The 17,958-nt window shown below is 39.2% G+C and overlaps 1 protein-coding gene across 18 annotated transcripts in view; it reads left to right on the forward strand.

Moving 5' to 3' along the window:
- Window positions 1–17,958, forward strand: part of MED12L (mediator complex subunit 12L) — a 130,957-nt gene that overhangs the window by 99,801 nt on the left and 13,198 nt on the right. For 11 of the 18 annotated variants that reach the window (XM_068691913.1, XM_068691920.1, XM_068691916.1 and 8 more), the window contains 13 exons: window positions 517–716; window positions 1,286–1,474; window positions 2,431–2,505; window positions 2,628–2,818; window positions 3,143–3,304; window positions 5,899–6,010; window positions 7,271–7,360; window positions 9,324–9,433; window positions 9,933–10,068; window positions 10,629–10,796; window positions 12,184–12,546; window positions 13,602–13,758; window positions 14,977–15,200. In XM_068691913.1, coding sequence (XP_068548014.1) covers window positions 517–716; window positions 1,286–1,474; window positions 2,431–2,505; window positions 2,628–2,818; window positions 3,143–3,304; window positions 5,899–6,010; window positions 7,271–7,360; window positions 9,324–9,433; window positions 9,933–10,068; window positions 10,629–10,796; window positions 12,184–12,546; window positions 13,602–13,758; window positions 14,977–15,200 — 2,177 coding nt within the window. The remainder of the gene's footprint in view (window positions 1–516; window positions 717–1,285; window positions 1,475–2,430; window positions 2,506–2,627; window positions 2,819–3,142; window positions 3,305–5,898; window positions 6,011–7,270; window positions 7,361–9,323; window positions 9,434–9,932; window positions 10,069–10,628; window positions 10,797–12,183; window positions 12,547–13,601; window positions 13,759–14,976; window positions 15,201–17,958) is intronic. The other 7 variants (XM_068691914.1, XM_068691918.1, XM_068691927.1 and 4 more) reach the window with 3 other exon arrangements.

Here is a 17,958-nt window from a genome sequence, read left to right on the forward strand (position 1 = left end):
GCTGCCCTTGTCCATTCCCATGAAGCTCCATCCTTCTGGTAGAAAAGTTCATAGTAAGACAACTGAGGGTACCATCAGTCGAGACTTGTCTCTTGATCTATGGAGTGTTAATAAATCAAAGTAAGAGAGAAGGCTTGGAAAATCAGACATCTGAGAACAATGAGTAACCCAACACTTCCTTATCTGCCAAAGCAAGTCCGTGCATTCGAAGGTGCTCCACTTTCCTGTGGAGCACGGCGGTTTTAGTTGTGCTTGATCTGTATAAATGTTTTTCTGCTTCTGAAATATCCATCAAAAAGATACCATGCAAAATGAAGCAAGCAGACAATACTTTGGCCGTAGCAATTTTCAGATCACTAAAACTTATTGCTGCTTTTTTTTTTTTTTTTTTTTTAAAAGAAAAAGCTTTGCTCCTGTTTTATTCCTCAGCTAGCCTGTGCCTGTGCAGATGTCCCTGTCTAGAGGCATGGGGCCTTGGGTAAAGTTCACTCTGTGCTTGTGTCCTTTGCTCTGCAGGTGATGCTGAGATCGGCAGCAGCAGTGTCAACCCCTTGAAGAGCGAGGACTTCACTATGAGAGGCTTATTAGAAGACCTCAATGAGGATGAAATGTGGGGTTCCTCTCACACACTGAAATCATGTGGAAAAGCTGTTTCCATAGAAACTGCTAGTTTAAGCGAGTATGCTAGATATGTGCTAAGAACTATTTGCCAGCAGGTAATTTGTAAAAACTACTCTTCTGTCTTCATTTAGCGAAACAATGGTATTTTATTTGAAAAGGATAACGTATTTTGGTATAAAATGAATGCTGAAATATTTAAATATTTGAGTTCTCTTTGGGTTTCCTGTTTTGGAGCAGAGACATTTAATAGACTGAGTAGTATGTTAGTGGGGGAAATAATGGCATAAGTTGGTTGTTAGCGTCTCCCTGTGCTCTATCAGATCTGAGGTATTTTTCCCACCTGACTCTCAAGCACTTTGAGAAGACAATAGGACCACTCCATCAGCTGTCTGTTCAAAGTGCTTTTACCGTAGTCTTTCTTTTATTACAAAGTTGCTTTCAAATTATAGAAGTTCTTCAAAGCTTGGAAGAAATTAATTTTTGAAAACAGTTAACAGTCGTACTTTCAGGTGGTACTGAATGACAGATGACGTTTCTAATCTCTGATAAACCATATTTCCTTTTAAGTTTTGCATATAGAAAATCACTTTTCTGCTTAGCTTAATGAAAGGTAATATTTGAACATTGAAACTATCTTCTGAATCTGTTATCTGGTTACTTACAGGAATGGGTTGGAGAACACTGCTTAAAAGAACCTGAGAGGCTATGCACAGACAAAGATCTTATTTTGGATCCTGTTCTTTCAAACAAACAAGCACAGAAACTTCTTCAACTTATCTGCTATCCTCATGGTATTAAAGAATGCACTGAGGGAGACAACCCTCAGAGGCAGCACATCAAACGCATACTTCAGGTAATGCAGCGGAGAAAAAGAAGGTTCAAAACCCACCTGTGAGGTACTAACTCTTAACCTGTCATTCAGCAGCAGCACAAAGTGATGATGATTTGCAATTCCTGGTGCAATCAAGCATTAAATTCTTCTTTAAACATTATATGTGCTCAGGATCTCTAGTCTTTGCTGTAAACATCTTACAAAATTCTGGTGCCTCTACTTCTGATTTCACAGTTTTGGAGGAAACAAGTGTGCTGCATGCTCATTGTTGCTGTTTATCATTGTCAGCCGTTAAGGAGCTGCTGAAAAGGGAGCTGCTTTTGGGGATGTTTAGGTGGAGATGCATACTGTCTCAGTAGGGCTCTGTGACAGCAGTGGCTTGAAAGACACTCCTGCTCTGTGGAAAATGCTCAAATGCAATCCACGTGGTCCTAAACTGATTGCTTCTTCAAATCCAAATACTATAGGACTATTTCATTCTTCAATCTTACAAAAATGGATTTTCTGTGAAATCTCAACTGTGTCGAGTCAACAATAGCCAGACCAGAACAAAAATTGATTGGTGTTCTGCAAAACAATCACTTTAGCTGCTTAGTTTACTTTAATCATGTCTAGATGGCCTTGTACTAAATACAAACGTGTCTATTTGGATGACAGCACAATGGTTAAATATATTTATTAAAGAAAATACTAATTACATTTTCTGTATTTGTATTTAACTAAACTCATATTTTGCAGAGAGCAGGATTTTTATTCAGAAAAGTTGCACAGTTACTGAGTAATGGTGGACCATTAACGTAGTTTCTTGAGTGGGTCTGATATTCTGGAATGCCATTAGATTATTAAAAAGAGTAGTGATTGTGATGATCTGCTTGTAAGAAGGCTTTTGCATATAATACATTCAATTATGAGATATTTCTTCCCCTCACACCTTTGAAGTGTTGACACCTGTATTTGTAATGTTACTTCTTTCACAGAATTTAGATCAGTGGACTCTCCGTCAGTCTTGGTTGGAGCTGCAACTAATGATCAAGCAGTGCATGAAGGAGTCTGTGAGTATTTGTTTTCAAACTTACTTTTTTGCATTAAATGTTTAGATAAGACTGTTAAATTTTAACGTAGTCCATGAGCAAACATACCATGAATGTGCTAGTTTGCTTATGTTTTACTGTAGGGTTCTGGGTCTGTGGCTGAAATGAACAGCTTGTTGGATAATATTGCAAAGGCGACAATAGAGGTGTTTCAGCAATCCGCTGATCTAAACAATAACTCTTCTAACTCTGGTATAGGCCTCTTCAATCCAAACTCTGTTGGAAATGCTGACACAAGTAATACAAGACAGAATGGTAAAAAGACATTCCTAAGGTATTTTCTGTAGCACCTTTTTAATTATTTTAGCCAACGTGATGCTTAATTGTGCATAGATTGCCTAGACATTTTGCACTTGAAGCAGGAATGTACAGAAATGAGTTACCTGAAGGTTACTTCTATTTACTTTTGTTTAACAATAAATGTAGTTGCTATTCTTGAATTTTTGGAAATCAGAAATTATGATTGTTCATTCCACACTAGTTACTCCAGACGTGTTTTGCCAACTGCTTTATTAAAGCAGTTCAGTTTTTTAACAGCTAGTACTGGTTGCAAAACTACATGGATATTTTGGCTGAAATACGTTTGCTCTGTTTCTAGCTCTTCTGAGAGGCGAGGAGTATGGCTGGTGGCTCCCTTGATTGCAAAACTGCCTACCTCAGTTCAAGGTAGGGTCTTGAAAGCTGCGGGAGAAGAGCTGGAGAAAGGACAACATTTGGGGTCATCTTCTAAGAAGGAAAGAGATAGACAGAAGCAAAAGAGGTATGACCTTGGGAGATCTCTGTTAACAGATCTAGAAGGTATTTTTGAAGGAGGGGTATACTGGACTGGGTTTTTGCTTCACAAGGCCTCATTGGCTCACTTCTTTGGAGCAGTAAGTTGTCAAACCGAGACAGGTTTCAGGTTTCATTTAGTCTGAAAAATGCCATTGGTTTCAGAAGACAAAATGTGAAAGCTTTGTAACACGTCTTCCAGTGGCTATTCTGCAGCTTGCTGATGGGTAATGTTGGAAATTAAAAAGGACAATCAGAGGGCTTGTTGTCTCTTCCCTTCTGTAGCGGTAGGCCACTTCCTTGCCAGTAAGATACCGTAACTGTCCTAAGATGTCACTTAATTCCTGTGGAGAGTAGTGGAGCTTGAAGTTCATCTCTAACTTTTCCAAAGGAATGAGAATTTTAATCATTTAACAGTTATTGATTTTTCATTTAGTAAATATTCTTGTACAGTGTTTATTATTTGTTTTTACTTTGTTCCAGTTGTGATGTAAATTACGTTAAACACTCTACACAACAAAGCCTCTTAGCTTCAAATACTGACCGTCTTTCTTCTTGGAAAGCTCTTCCAAAGTACACTTGTTAGAGAGAAAGCAAATCAGTTCTTAAAGGCTCAGGGTTTTTGACTGTTACATATGATACCACTATAAGTTTATTGTTCTTGTGTTATTAGTGAGCATTGTTATTCATCCTCCATGTTTTTCATGCTGTATATTTTCCCTGAACAAGGGACCAATAATTGGGCATTACCACTTTATAGTACTCTTGCATGTATTGATTTTTGACTTATGGTTGTCATTAAATTCTGTGGAATCTTTTAAATCTGCTCTTTTTCAGCCTCTTCCAACTAGCTTATTTTACCCATAGGGTTAAAAGATTTATTTTTTTTCTTTCCCCGACAATTGCTATATGCCTGTTACTCTGTGTCAGGTTGGACCCTAGTTCATTTGTGCTCTTTCTTTAAGAAGCTTCTCATGTAACAAATATATCAGTCTAGAGAGGTTTGCCGTGTTCACTTTTTGAATTAAATCCTTGTCCTTCTACTTCATTTGTAGTACCTGCCTGTTCCACTGATAGACAAAAATGACATCTTGCTTTACTGATCTCTTTGCTAGGTATTTCTGGGTATTTCAGCGCTCTTCTGCTATTCACTGGCTCTCATGCAATTTGCCAGGTTTTTTTGCATCAGTAAAAGGGAGTATGGAACCTCTCTCTGCTTTCTTTTTGTATGGGAGAGATCATGTCTAGAAAACCTAAAAGAAGAATCCCTTCAAACCACAAATAAAATGCTGTAGAAACTGTTAAGCCCTTCCTCCATGACAGGTCCCATGCACAGAAGTAAAAGCATTTACAAGGTTGTTATAATTGCAACAATAAATGATTTCACCAGTGGCTTTTTGAAACCTTTCAATTTCAATCAAAACCAAACTTTCCTACTCTGATCATGACAAAATCTTATACAGGGTGTTTGTTGTATCTTTTTTTCAAACCCCACTTTGTGTAGCAAGGATAACTATTGTGATAATAGTTATCTTGCAAGTTGTAAATTTTTCTTATGGAAATGAATGAGTAAATGAACACATGTTCCTACCATGGGTGTTCCTCAAATATGAAAACAAAACAAACAAACAAACAAACAAACCTGTTTAACATGACTTCTGTAATTGCAGACTTTCTAATTTGCTTGTTTTACGGAACCTAGAGATTTTGCCATTCCTTAATACTAGTTGTCACATAAAATGCTGAAGTCAGGTTAACTGCCAAATGAAAATAACTGCTGAAATGAAAATTTACAATAAATGTATGTGTGTATGCATGGATACGTCTCTATTGCGTTTAAGGATGCATGTAATTTTCTAGGAGCTTACATACCTAAAACTGTAAAAATCATTGCACGAAATGTTACTCAAATACCTTTGCTGACGTTTTTTACTTCTCTTCTACTTTACATGTTGTAGTTTCAGATTTGTCTCTGTTTCTTTCAGTTTGTCTAAATTTTATGTTCATAATGGATGCCCTTTACTATATGTATGTATGTATGTATTCTGAAAACCTTTACAAAGTTTCCTAAAAACGTTTAAAGCTGCATCTCAGTTTACATACACTAAACCCGTGTAAAATTTTAAGTGGAATTTAGGTGGCTTACATTCTAATCAGTGCTTGTAGGGGAACCTCGGGATTCACTTCAGACCACTAACATGGATTAGAAACTTCAGCTGCCTAGTCTCCACTACAATTATCTCCCTGTTTAATGAAAGTAGTCTTCAAATAGCATGCTCTGCTTCTGAGTCAGGCCTTCAAGTGTCCATGTAATTCTTGGTCATTCCGTGCCTTGAGCTAGGTGGGTTCTCAGTAATGGCATGTATAACGTGTGCATTTATACTGGCTGGTGCTCTTCCTATTTATGTGCATGTTCTTTTAATTTGTCATGTGAGACTTTAATTTACTAAAACAGAAACAGACATAGATGCAGGCAATGCCACTTCCAGGGGGAAAAAATAGACAAAACAAGGAAGGTGGTGAAGATTTGGGGGGTATTAAAATAATGTTACTAATTGACTTCTGTGTTTGCTTCTCTTAAAGCATGTCTCTTTTGAGTCAGCAACCTTTCCTTTCTTTGGTACTTACTTGCCTTAAGGGCCAGGATGAGCAACGGGAAGGGCTTCTAACATCACTGCAGAATCAAGTTAATCAGGTAAAACAAGCACATAACCATAAGCACCCTTCACTGGATGTTTGTGTCATCAGTTTTATGTTTATAGGACAGTTTCAAGCCAGGAAAATTATAGTGCATGGCCTACCAAAAGGAACAGTCCAAGGAAGAAAGAATGGGGAAGTGTTTTATCAATTTATGAGAGTAATTTTTTTATTTTTATTTTTTAAATTGTTATGGAAAAATCTATTGAACTTGAGACTGGTTTCAGTTCTTTCCAGGAAACACAGTAACTGATGCTTGTTCTGAGAGGAAGAGTCTTCTCAGTCTCTAGCTTGGTCAGAAAAAAGTTTTTATAAGTTTGAAACTTAACATCTTTGGGAAAAGCTTTAATCTTCTCCAGCTAGTACAGTTAAGTTGTGAGTTTTTTTGTTTGTTTATTTGTTTGCTCTTGCTTGTTTGTTTTAACATTGCTAGTCCCAGACTGGTCTATTGCCCAGAGAAACTATCCCTACAACTTTTCCTTCACTTACGCTCATTCACAAGCTCTGATTCTGCTGTAGCCTCCTTGTTCCCATCTGGTTGATGCTGCAGCCTACATGAATATTGCTACATCCTAGATACAGTCCTCTGAGTGAACATATGCAGTACCCAGTGTAGTGGGAATACATGTGTTTCCTTTTTCTGTCTCTAGTTTCTCTAACTTACTGTGGCAGTGAAAATTGATACTTGTAGGGCTGGTATTTGCCCATACTGCTCTCACTGCAGGTCTAGGCTCAGACTTTGGTTCACATCCTAGTTAAATTCATTCCTTTGATCTTTTTTTCCCGGGTGTTACTGCCACTTGGATTCTTCTTTAGAGGTATGGTTTCTCCTCTGAAATGCAGCTGGTCCAGATTCCCTAAGGTTTTGGTCCTTTCTCATCCAGAGCACCCAACAGGATTCTGTTGGGAAGCTGCATCCAGGACAAGAGATCCATTTAGATACATATGGTGAGCAGTTAAATAGGATATTTGAACTCTATTTTTAATAAATGCATAACGAAGATCCTTATTTTCTTTTTGCTACAATAGGAAGATCTAGTCACATAATTGATAGCAGAGTATTAACCCTGTATAAATTCAATTTTTACCTTCCTTGTTTTTTATTTAATATGCTCTAAGCTTTGAACAGGCATGACGATAAGAAAGGTTAATAATCTTTTATGGCTCCTCAGAGGTAATGGTCACAAATACTTAAACTTGAAGGGGAGAAAATTCCTCTACAGGGAGAAAACAACCTTACTCAAATGGTTTCTTTTAGATCCTTAGTAACTGGAGGGAAGAACGGTACCAGGATGATGTTAAAGCTAGACAAATGATGCATGAAGCCTTACAACTTCGTCTTAATTTGGTAAGAAAAACTTACATGCTTCTTCTGTTGGTATAAAGAGATGTAGCAGCTACTTGAAGTACATGGTAAGGTGCAAGAACTACTGTGTCTGGGCAGTGCAGGGGCCAGGGCTCCCAGGGGCAGCAAAGGCCATTAGTGCTCCCCGTGCCTCAGTGTGGCATCACAGGGGTTTCTCTGCTTTTCCCATCTCTCTTGTTTCAGCTCATGCTTCCTGGCCATAGTGTTTGGGCATTGTTCATATAAAATGAGTAGGAAGGACAGACTATGCCCAATTCACACCTTGTTTTTGTGCTGCTTTCATCCTTTCGGTGGCACTGGAATATCAGAAATTGTATCACCTTTATTTAGACGCTGAAGGTTATTGTCTACTGATGGGCTGGTTTATCCTCTTGTGACAAGCAAGGGATTTATGGAATTAGGCAATACAGCTGATCTTTTTGGAGGTCTCGGGAAATGTAGTATTTGGCTGTTTAATTTACATGTGCAATTTCAGTTGCCACTACTTGAATATCAATTGATTTAAAAAGTTTCCATTGAGTCGTTCAATGTCCCACATCTCCTGAAACTTCTGTAGTAGATGTCAGGGTCACTGCAGCTCATTTAGCACAGTGATGTAGGTGTATAGAGACTTTGTAAGGCCAAGTGAGGGAGCTCCAAGGCAGGAGTAATACTGCAGCACTGTTCTTCTCCCACCTCCTTGGAAGCTGCTCAGGTGCAACCAGAGGGGGAAACCATATGCTGCCACTGGCTCAAGGCAGGGGGACTTGAGCCAACGCTTGATATGGGTAATAAGTGGTTTATTACTAAAGCAGTAAGATTTTATCCCTTTGTAAACAATAACCTACATATGTAGTTGAAGGAGTAATCTTAGACGTAAAGTCAACAAGGTGTAGGAGCTAAAAGCAGGTACTGAGATTTGAAACAGTCTGTGTTTCTTGAGCAGGGTACAATGTAGAAATAAGCTTTAAGCATTGGGAAGAATCGTGAAGTGAGACAACTACAGGCATAAAAAGTGAAGGATTTAGTGTGATTATAAACATGAAAAAAATATTTTTGGAAAGTTGTAAAATGGGGAACCGGCAAGATGATTCGAAGCAGATACTGCATGCAGGGATAATACACATACCAGCAATGCTGACAGGAGCATCATGGTAGAGCAGGAGGACCCTGGGCTGCAGTGCACCAGCGAGGAAAGACCAGTGTTGGTTTGCGTTAGCTCCCTTAGGCCTCCTGTTGTGTAACAGGGAGATGCTTATTCCTGTACAGAGTTGGCACTGTCTGAAGGCTTGACCCGTGCTTGCATTAGCCAGAAGTGTTGTATCTTTGAAATGTGGGGTTTGGGCTCTATTCTGGCTGGTTTGGAAATCAGGCTCATGAGCTGAGCAGGTATCTTGTGTTGATGCAGGTTCATCCTTTGCAGGAACAGTTCTGATGAAATGGCTCCTTCTCAACGAAAAGGCATGTTTTACAGTGTCATAAAATACTCGTAGGAATTGGGAAAAATTGTTTGTGGAGTCAAATACATCATGTAGCAGTTTTTATTTTCAGTCAATGCTATCTTGTTCTTTAGGTCCTTTTCTCTATGCAGTGGATTTTATTGTCTAATTTTTGTGGGGGGAAGGCAATAACTAAAAGGTTTTACTTCAGTACCTTTTCAGTTCTAAGAATCTTTTCATACACTTCAAAATTTGTTGCGTCAAACATGAAAGTGAAGATAGGAAGCTGAAGGAGCAGTGCAGTACTATTTTGCTTTTCTGTAGTTCCTTCATAGGAGAAGCTTTTTTTTTCTGAAAGAATGGGGTAGGGAGAAAAAGTTGTTTAAGCTCAGTACATCAGAGTGGCAGTCAGCACGCAAGAACACATGGGACTGGATGGCAGTTTTATTCATAAGTAACACGTGATGAGGAAGCATGCATCTGTGAGATACATGCAGAGCTTTGCTATCTGCTGTGTTATTTTGCAGGTAGGTGGCATGTTTGATACTGTGCAGAGGAGTACCCAGTGGACCACTGACTGGGCACTTCTGCTCCTTCAGATAATCACTTCAGGAACTGTTGATATGCAGACCAACAAGTATGTCTGCGCTGTTAAAACAAGCTAATCAATGTCCTTCGTGCCTTTAAATCTAGATTGCATGGATGTTACTGTTATATTTTTCTTATTATTACCATATTACTGCTTGAGTGCAACTTACATGCTCAATGCTGGTGTCAGCTGGGGAACATCTCTGTCTTGGAAAGCACTGGAAACACTATTTACACAGCTTCTTAACAAGCATGTTTTTCTAGCAGTTTCCCAAACCGGAGCTGTAGTTCCTAATGACTATTAGCTCTTTGTGCTGTGTGTAGCTCTGAGCTGTGGTGTGTAAGATCTGTGTGTGTATCCTGACAGTTCACCTGCATGTATACACCGGGGCCGGTGCATGCGAACTGAGTTGTGTGTGCATGCAGAAAGCACTGAAAAATTCGGCTTGTCTAAAGAGCTGTGTTTGTGCCTTTTGCTGTGAATATCTGTCCCTGGATCTCTTAGCAATGCGTAATTCCTCGGGTAACACTTGTAATTTTACTCTCAGTGAATTGTTCACAACTGTGCTTGACATGCTGGGCGTTCTCATCAACGGGACACTTGCCTCCGACTTGTCAAATGCTTCTCAAGGAGGGCCTGAGGAAAACAAAAGGGCTTATATGAATTTAGTGAAAAAGTTAAAAGTAAGTGTTACATCTCGCCATTTTCAGCATTTCTTTTGAATCACATTTTCAACTTTTCATCTTGCCATTTCTAGTATCTGGGAAGGCCTTGGAAAAAGAGGAGAGAATGAAGTAGCACTAGTGGTAATAAGGAACAAAAGAAGGAAATTAAATAAAATAGGAATGTGAGGGTGGGGAGACAGTCTACTAAGATTTTCTTCTCATTACCTTACATTTAGGGACCCTGAAAGAGACTTAATTACTTTTATTCATGTTTGAGACACTAAATTTGTATTTAAATTGTATTATATGGTTTCTATATTCTGCTCAAACAAGAGATGAAATAATAACTTACATTCTTAAAAAACAAAACACAACAAGACCAGAAACTAACAACAACAACAAAAAAACAAACCAAAAAAATAACCAGCTCTGCAAAACCATTTGTTTAAATTTAGTAAAAGTACAGGGAAATGATTCATTCAGAAACTGGACATTTTCTAATAGTGAAAGCCGTGCAATGTTTCTCTTCCTTTTTTTTTCTCCTTTCTGTTTGATTGATTGTTTTATTTATTCTTTAGAAAGAGCTGGGAGACAAGCGGTCAGAAAGCATTGACAAGGTTCGCCAGCTGCTCCCTTTGCCAAAGCAGACATGTGATATTATTACTTGTGAGCCTATGGGATCCTTGATTGACACCAAGGGCAACAAAATTGCAGGATTTGACTCCATTGATAAGAAACAGGCAAGAGTAAATGTTTACTTTCATCTAATTTTTTTCATGATTTTTTGGTGATGGGAAATTCAAGCAAGCGGGTACAGCTTGTAGAGTGCATGCACACAGTATCAAAACCAGTATCGTATTTCTGCTGTAGTGCAGCTTTCCAATGCAGTCATTACCACAACTTCAGCCTCAGCAGTGCAATGTGTTATACAAGTAGGCTCTCTATGAGCAATGATGTGAAAGCTGAGCGATGCTGGGCTTGTAAGAGCAGCACTGTTAAAAAGAGTTGCAAACGACTGACTGTTCTTTTGTTACCAAATATATTTGTTTGAAATACATGTGCACTGTTTTTCTCGCATGATCCATGTGAAAGTTCTTGGACAGTGTGTGAAACCAGGACGGGGTTTATAGAGGGGCGCTCGGGGAGCTGGATGAGTCCGAGCAACCTGGTGTGAGTTGTATGATACAGCAGCACCACCAGCCCTGCGTTCGCACTGACAATGGGTCTGTCCTCTTCCTAACAACTCACCAGTGCTTGCAAATAGCCTCAGAGCTTTTGATGTACATGCTTCTTCAATGGAAACAATTTTATGCCAGCCATGCAAGTTCAGGAGTTTGGATAACCTTTCACTTTTCAGTTTGTTTAAAGTTTGTCCATCAACATCTATACAAACTAGAAGTGAATGATGTTTGTTGCATGTCCTACCTCATTAATTCCACAGGGTACACGGCCAATTTGTAACTCCTAATGTAATGAGTGTTGACATAAGCTTGCTTGATTTTGCAATCCAGGGTCTTGACTGATATCAGCCAAAAAGGAAGATTATGTTTGACTTGGAGCTGAACAGCAGCAGCTCTTACAAAAGGATTTGTTTTTCAAGCAGAATCCTACATCTGAGAGCTCATTTGACCTGGAAACCTTTTGATCTGTTACGTGCTGAGAGGAAGCTGGGGGGAGATCCTGCTTACAAAAGACAGGAAAGAAAAGGAAAATAAGAAGTGTGTTAGCTGGTTTGGAATTTTTGTCAATATAAAAGGATATGTATTTTTTAAGGTGAATTTATTTAGGAGAGAAGGGTGGAGCTTTTTATCCTTACCCCCCCTTACTTAAATATGTAAACTTCTAGCAATCTTCAGATTAACTAGATTAATTATTTGACTTTTCCTCTGAAATGCGTTAGATGGAAATTGAAATATTTAACATGGCTACAAGCAAATAGTACTATAGAAATGTAACTGCTTCAGCTAGTGGTAGCCTTGATGGAGGTTAAAATCCCACCGTTATGCACTTGGTGTATTTCGTGGAGGAGAAAAACTGTTACTGGATTTTCTGACTCAAATCATACAAAAGCAAGTAGTTTGCTCTAGTGTTCAACTTTCCTAACATGCTAACTTCACTTTTGTTTTGAAACAGGGCCTTCAGGTTTCAACAAAACAAAAAGTGTCCCCTTGGGACTTATTTGAAGGTCATAAAAATCCCGCCCCTCTCTCCTGGGCATGGTTTGGTACAGTTCGTGTCGATAGGAAAGTGATCAAATACGAAGAGCAGCAGCATCTCCTCCTGTATCACACACACCCCAAACCCAAGCCACGGAGCTACTACCTCGAGCCCTTGCCCCTTCCTCCAGAGGAGGAGGAGGAAGAGCCTACCACACCTGTCTCTCAGGAACCAGAAAGAAAGTCAGGAGAGCTCTCAGATCAGGGAAAACATGGCATGGATGATGAGAAGAAGACAAAAGGCAGGAAGAGAAAGTCAAAGTCAAGCTCAAGGACTGATGTAAGTGGTTGATGCCCTGTGCAAAACTTGAAATACCTTGCTGGAGCATCTGACGTTGCATAGTGCTCTCTCAGCTACCTTCAGAAATTTCTCCCCCACCTGGAGACCTGGTCCTAATAAAGGGAATGGATAGAGATGGTCAGCAGGAGGGTGTATTTCTATCAGAGAGAGCTTCCAGGAGAATCAGTGTAGAGAAGTGTACCGGGCTTAGGACTTTACGTGCGATATAAAATATGCTGGACTGGAACTTAACTCACTAATATTATTCAGGCAACAAACGTGCTTTCTCTTGTTTGGAGTACAATTACAGCACTTAGATTCTCTGTCAATTTCTAAAATACCTCCTGCTCAAATTATGTTTGAAAGCAAGCATGTTGGTTCAAACTGAGGTCCCATTCAAACAGAAACCAGTTTGAAAAAACCTCTTCCACACAGATAAACTGTTTCACCGTGCCGTTTGTTCTGGCTTCTGAGCTGCTTGCCAGCTGCTTGCTGGCTTTAATGTTGTTTTGAGGTGTGAGTTCCTCAGCTGAAGAATCACACAGAGCCGGGCATTTGAGAAACAGACCCGGCACCACCTGAATAATAATGCACATTTACAATAGCAGCATTTTGCATGATTGCAGCCTTTCCACAGTGCTGCTGATATAGTTGTATGCCTTGTAGATGTTACAGTATTCTGACAGCATCCAGCTGGTTTGGCACCGTGTTGTGTTTGAAACAGGTATAATTTTAATATAGTTTTCTGGCCTTTTTGATATTTCTGTTAAGTTCATCCCATTATTGATAAACTGATACAGCAAGCGGAGCTTTTGCTTTGCCTAATTATAGCCTGCAGAAAATACTTGCTAATAAGGTAAAAATGGATGGTGTCTCTAAGAAGTTTAGTGTTAATTACCTGTGGGCAGCCTGAGACTTAATCTGTTTTTTACATCATTGCAAACGACAATGGGAACTGTCTCTATCCTTTAATAATTTAGTAGGAAAATTGGCATTATTTATGAGTTAGTAAGGTATGAATGTCAGTTACATTCACTTTTACTGTGTATTTTAAGGAATATCCACAGAACAACTTATACAGAGTGCCTCCCAATTATTCACCTATTTCCTCTCAAATGATGCACCATCCTCAGTCTGCCTTGTGGGGTTACAACATCATGGGACAGCCACAGCAGCCTGGTTTCTTTGTGCAGAACCAACCCCTCCCACCAGGTATGTGTAAGCTTTGGGTTCACTCACTGGGCCTTTTTAATTTGATCTATGATAGAATTTGACTTACTACAACCAGATTTTGTACCTAACTTTCTCTGAAGCAGGTTGTGATGGCTGATGCCATTGGTTTTATTCCTTTAGTTAGACATTTTTAGAAGAACCTTCCATTAGCAGTTGTAGGTCTGTCTCTTAAGCTGTTAAACTCTCCTGGTAGATAAGCAAAAATGACCTGCTGGTGTTTTTTTTTTTTTTTTTTTTTTTTTGGTGGATTTTGTGTTGGATTTTTTGTGATGCTGATGAATTTTTCTTATAAAAAGCTGGTAGAAGTTCAATGAGGAGTTAAATGAGAGGGATGATTAAAAGGAACAAGTGACCTTCGGGTTATTTCTTCTGGAGTTATTTCTTCTTTGATTCACATCAAGAACCATGGTGGGTAATTTAACATCTGCTAGATGGAATAAATAAATCTGTGGGCTAGCTTTTTTCAGCATTTGAGATGTGTTCAATTTTTTGTATGCTTGTTTTGTTTCTTTATGTGTATATAATTTAACATACATATTTTAGATGTTCTTGTGGGCAGCAGATTTTGAAATAGATGTTCTGTCCTTCTCGGATATTATGCACAGAAGCTTGGAAGTTTGTTTCCAATTATAAATGTTAAATATTTTTTCTGAAGCTCCAAATATAACTAGATCTGCATTTAAGATACATAAAAGTCTTCAGAAAATACCAGAAAGTATCTACAAAATTAAGAAAATTATGATTTTTAAAAAACATGTATAAGATGTACCTTCCTAAGTCTGTTGACCTATATGTACTTGTTATTTCTCAAGTAGTGCCGATGCATAAGTTACTGCCACCTCATGATAACATGATTTGACATAATGAGCTGTTCGTATCATGCTTTTGATGTGACATGCAAATTTTGTTTTTCAGTAGTAGTCAAACATCTTGGCTGATGTAGAACATGTAGGAGCCCATAGCCTTTTTACTTTTCATTCTCATTTACAAGTGGTAGTCTTCAAAGCAATTTTGCCCTTTCAATTTTTCAGGCCAGTAATCTGGTTTAATCCAGTTCCCTGTCTGCCTTTACAGAGACGAGTTTATCATCATTACTGTAGGTCTAATCAAACAGGAGGTGATGAATTAGCAGTGAACTGTACTAACAACTTCCCTGCAGATGGCAGAGAAAACATTTGTGTTTTTGGTGGGTTTTAGGTGGTTCCAGACTGGATCCAACAAGCTCCTTTGTTCCAACTAATACGAAACAAGCCCTGTCGAACATGCTGCAGCGACGCTCTGGCACCATGATGCAGCCCCCCTCTATCCACGCAATCACACCTCAGCAGCAGTTGCTCCAGATGAAACTCCTGCAGCAAGAGCAGCAGCAGCAGCAGCAGCGGCTGCTCAGGCAGCAAGCACAGGCACGATCTCTCCAACAGGTTTGTCCAAACTCCAAAGGCTGAAGAGCAACACAGTGGTTTTGCCTTGTGTTGGGGCTGCTTGCCCTGAACAGGCACATGGAGTGGAGAGCCAGCTGACATTTACACTCACAGTAACACCCTAAATATTGCTTAGGCAGGACCATCTGCTTTTAAACTTCATTTGCCCTTTGGCCTTTTAGCCCTTTCTATTTTTAACGTGTTTCATGAAATCAGGTTTTGCTTCTGCTACTTGATGTTACTCTAGTTCCCTGTTGTTCCACCAGTGACTTTCATGACGGAATTAGCATGGTGCTATGTACCTCCAAACAAACCTCCTAAAAATTCCAGGAAGTCCAGCAGCAGCCAAATCCATACACATGTGCACATGGATGTGCATGTTCTGTAGAAGCAGCTGGTACTCTCCTAACATTTTTACAGAGTACTGCTGCTGTGTGCCAAACCACACATGCCTGTTATGCAACTCCCTTCGGAGCCTAAGATAATTTTCAGAATATGGTTACAGCCAGGCTGATTTTGAATCGATGGCATAAGAACCAAGGAAAATAATTTTTTTCTTTTGGATCCCAGATAAACAACATGCATGTACAGTATTTGGCGGTACAACCAGTAACTGCTCACTTTTACTTTTAAAGACCTACTCTACCCATTCCTCCCCTCACTGCAGTCATCTGTATTGTATTATCCTTATGCTGAGTTCTTGCCTTCAAACTTTATGATGTATCCCGCTTGCTTAAAATAATCAAAATTTTTGGCAAGTATTCTCATAATTTTTCACATGCTGTGTCTGTTTCGTTAGAGCTCCCTCCTTGTCCTTATCATCCCTCCTTCAGTCTCCCTGTTATGATGCACATAAAGCCCTCTGCAGTGCTTAAATTGCTGATGGGCTAGAATAGTTTTACATGTAGATGGGCTGTTCATAACGATGAAACCAGGGTTTCCTGTATGTGTGTCTTATACTACCTTCCTTTAAAAGAAAAATCAAAATTAAAAAAAAGAAAAAAAGCCTCCACTAAAAAGCCTCCTCTACTATGTGTTTTGTAAAGTCAGTGGTACAGTGGATATTTGATCCCTCATTGGTGTCCAATAGGCACTAGAAGGCACTAGGGACCAGTTGCCCTAAATGTTAGGATAACGGCTTCTACAGTGAGCCATTGCTTCCTGTTCAGTAGGAACCTTGAATTACCTCTTACATTAGACTGTACCTCAATATTTGAGTGTTAGGTTGAAATGGTTTTCAATTATTATGAAAGAATGCAGGTTTCAATAAGAGCCTTTAGTAAACAAATGATGTTCACTACTTATGGCTAGGTGGATTTAAAAGTAATTATTGAAGATCTAGAAAAACATAGTATTCTCACACTTAATAAATCTGTTTTTTAACATTGTTGTATTTAGAGGACAAAGGATGTTGGATTTGCCTTTTGGTTTCAAACAATACCCATATCTGAAATGTTAAGAACAGTGCTTAGATTTTGCTCTGAAGTACTGCCTAGGCAGTTTGTCAGTAATGAGAAACAGCCTATCAGGAGGATGTGATTCGAGGCCTAAATAAGTTTAATAAGGTGTCTGTCATGAACTTTTTCATAAAATATGGTTCATATTCAATACTGTTATGAGGGCATGCCCAGTCTAACAGTTGCACTGAAGTTCAGCTGGGTAGGTCCAAATGCATGTCTCAGCTAACAAACGACATGTTGGGTGCTCTTCAATCTACTCGGCAGGTCTGTATCAGCCCTTTTTTTGTGTCAGCAGTAAGTCAGTGCAAATTAAGCTGAGGTAAACCAAGTCAAGCCAATCTTTTGTCTCCAAACTACCTCTACACAGTGGCATCCTTTGTAGCATCCTGGGGAATACCACAGACGGGCACGTTTTGCTGTATACTTCTAATTTTTTGCTTATAGATTGTTTGGGGAGATTAATTTGGGACATTATTTGGAAACTTGCACTGTGGTAAAATGAATGAGCAATTCACCAGGCCGTTCAGTTTGCTTTCCGTGTTTGAGTGTTTGCTGGCAATACTGATACCAGAGAAACCCCTCCAAGGTACTGGTGGCACTGGAACTTCTGCATGCTCTCTGAGCCTGCCCCAGCAGGACACCCGCCTGCACGCTTGGCTGGTGCCTTAGTTCAGCCAAGTGGCCTTTGGGAATTTGCGGTAGTTCTTTCTGTAGTCATGGATTTAGAGCAGGAAATGCTGTACAGGTAGAAGCCTGAAGGTAGTATTTGGAAATTCAGGAAGAAAATGACTTGTAAATATTATTACTATGTGGTGTAGGTTGTTATGTTGAGCTTAAACGGGGAAGATTTCCTCTTTGGATTTTATATCTCAGCAGCTGGAGAATGAAGTTACCTGTGCAGCTTGAAATTATTAGGACTGGTGTTTCATGAAACCTCCAAAGAGTTCTGTGAAACTAGTCCACAAGGACTCTGACCTTCAGTGCTGTATCATTCATGCTGTGCTCTTGAAAACAAATAATTATGGTTTGTCCAAAATGTCGAATACTATATATAGAATAAATAGGCTCCAGTGGGTGGCAGTTTCCTTTCCATGTTTTGAGTTTCTGTTCATAAATCTTATAAAAGTGTGGAGATTCATTAGCATCATGAGACACTGGAAAGGGTTCTGTCAGTGTTTCAGAACACCAGCATTCTTTCAGTACATTCAGGTGAGCGCTGTAAAGGTGCTGTTCTACTGTACTAACAAGCTGAGCCTAATAATATATATTCTCTGTATTGTTTGCTATTTTCTCGCCTG

The sequence above is a fragment of the Anas acuta genome, chromosome 9 (assembly GCF_963932015.1).
Source record: "Anas acuta chromosome 9, bAnaAcu1.1, whole genome shotgun sequence".
NCBI lineage: Eukaryota > Metazoa > Chordata > Aves > Anseriformes > Anatidae > Anas > Anas acuta.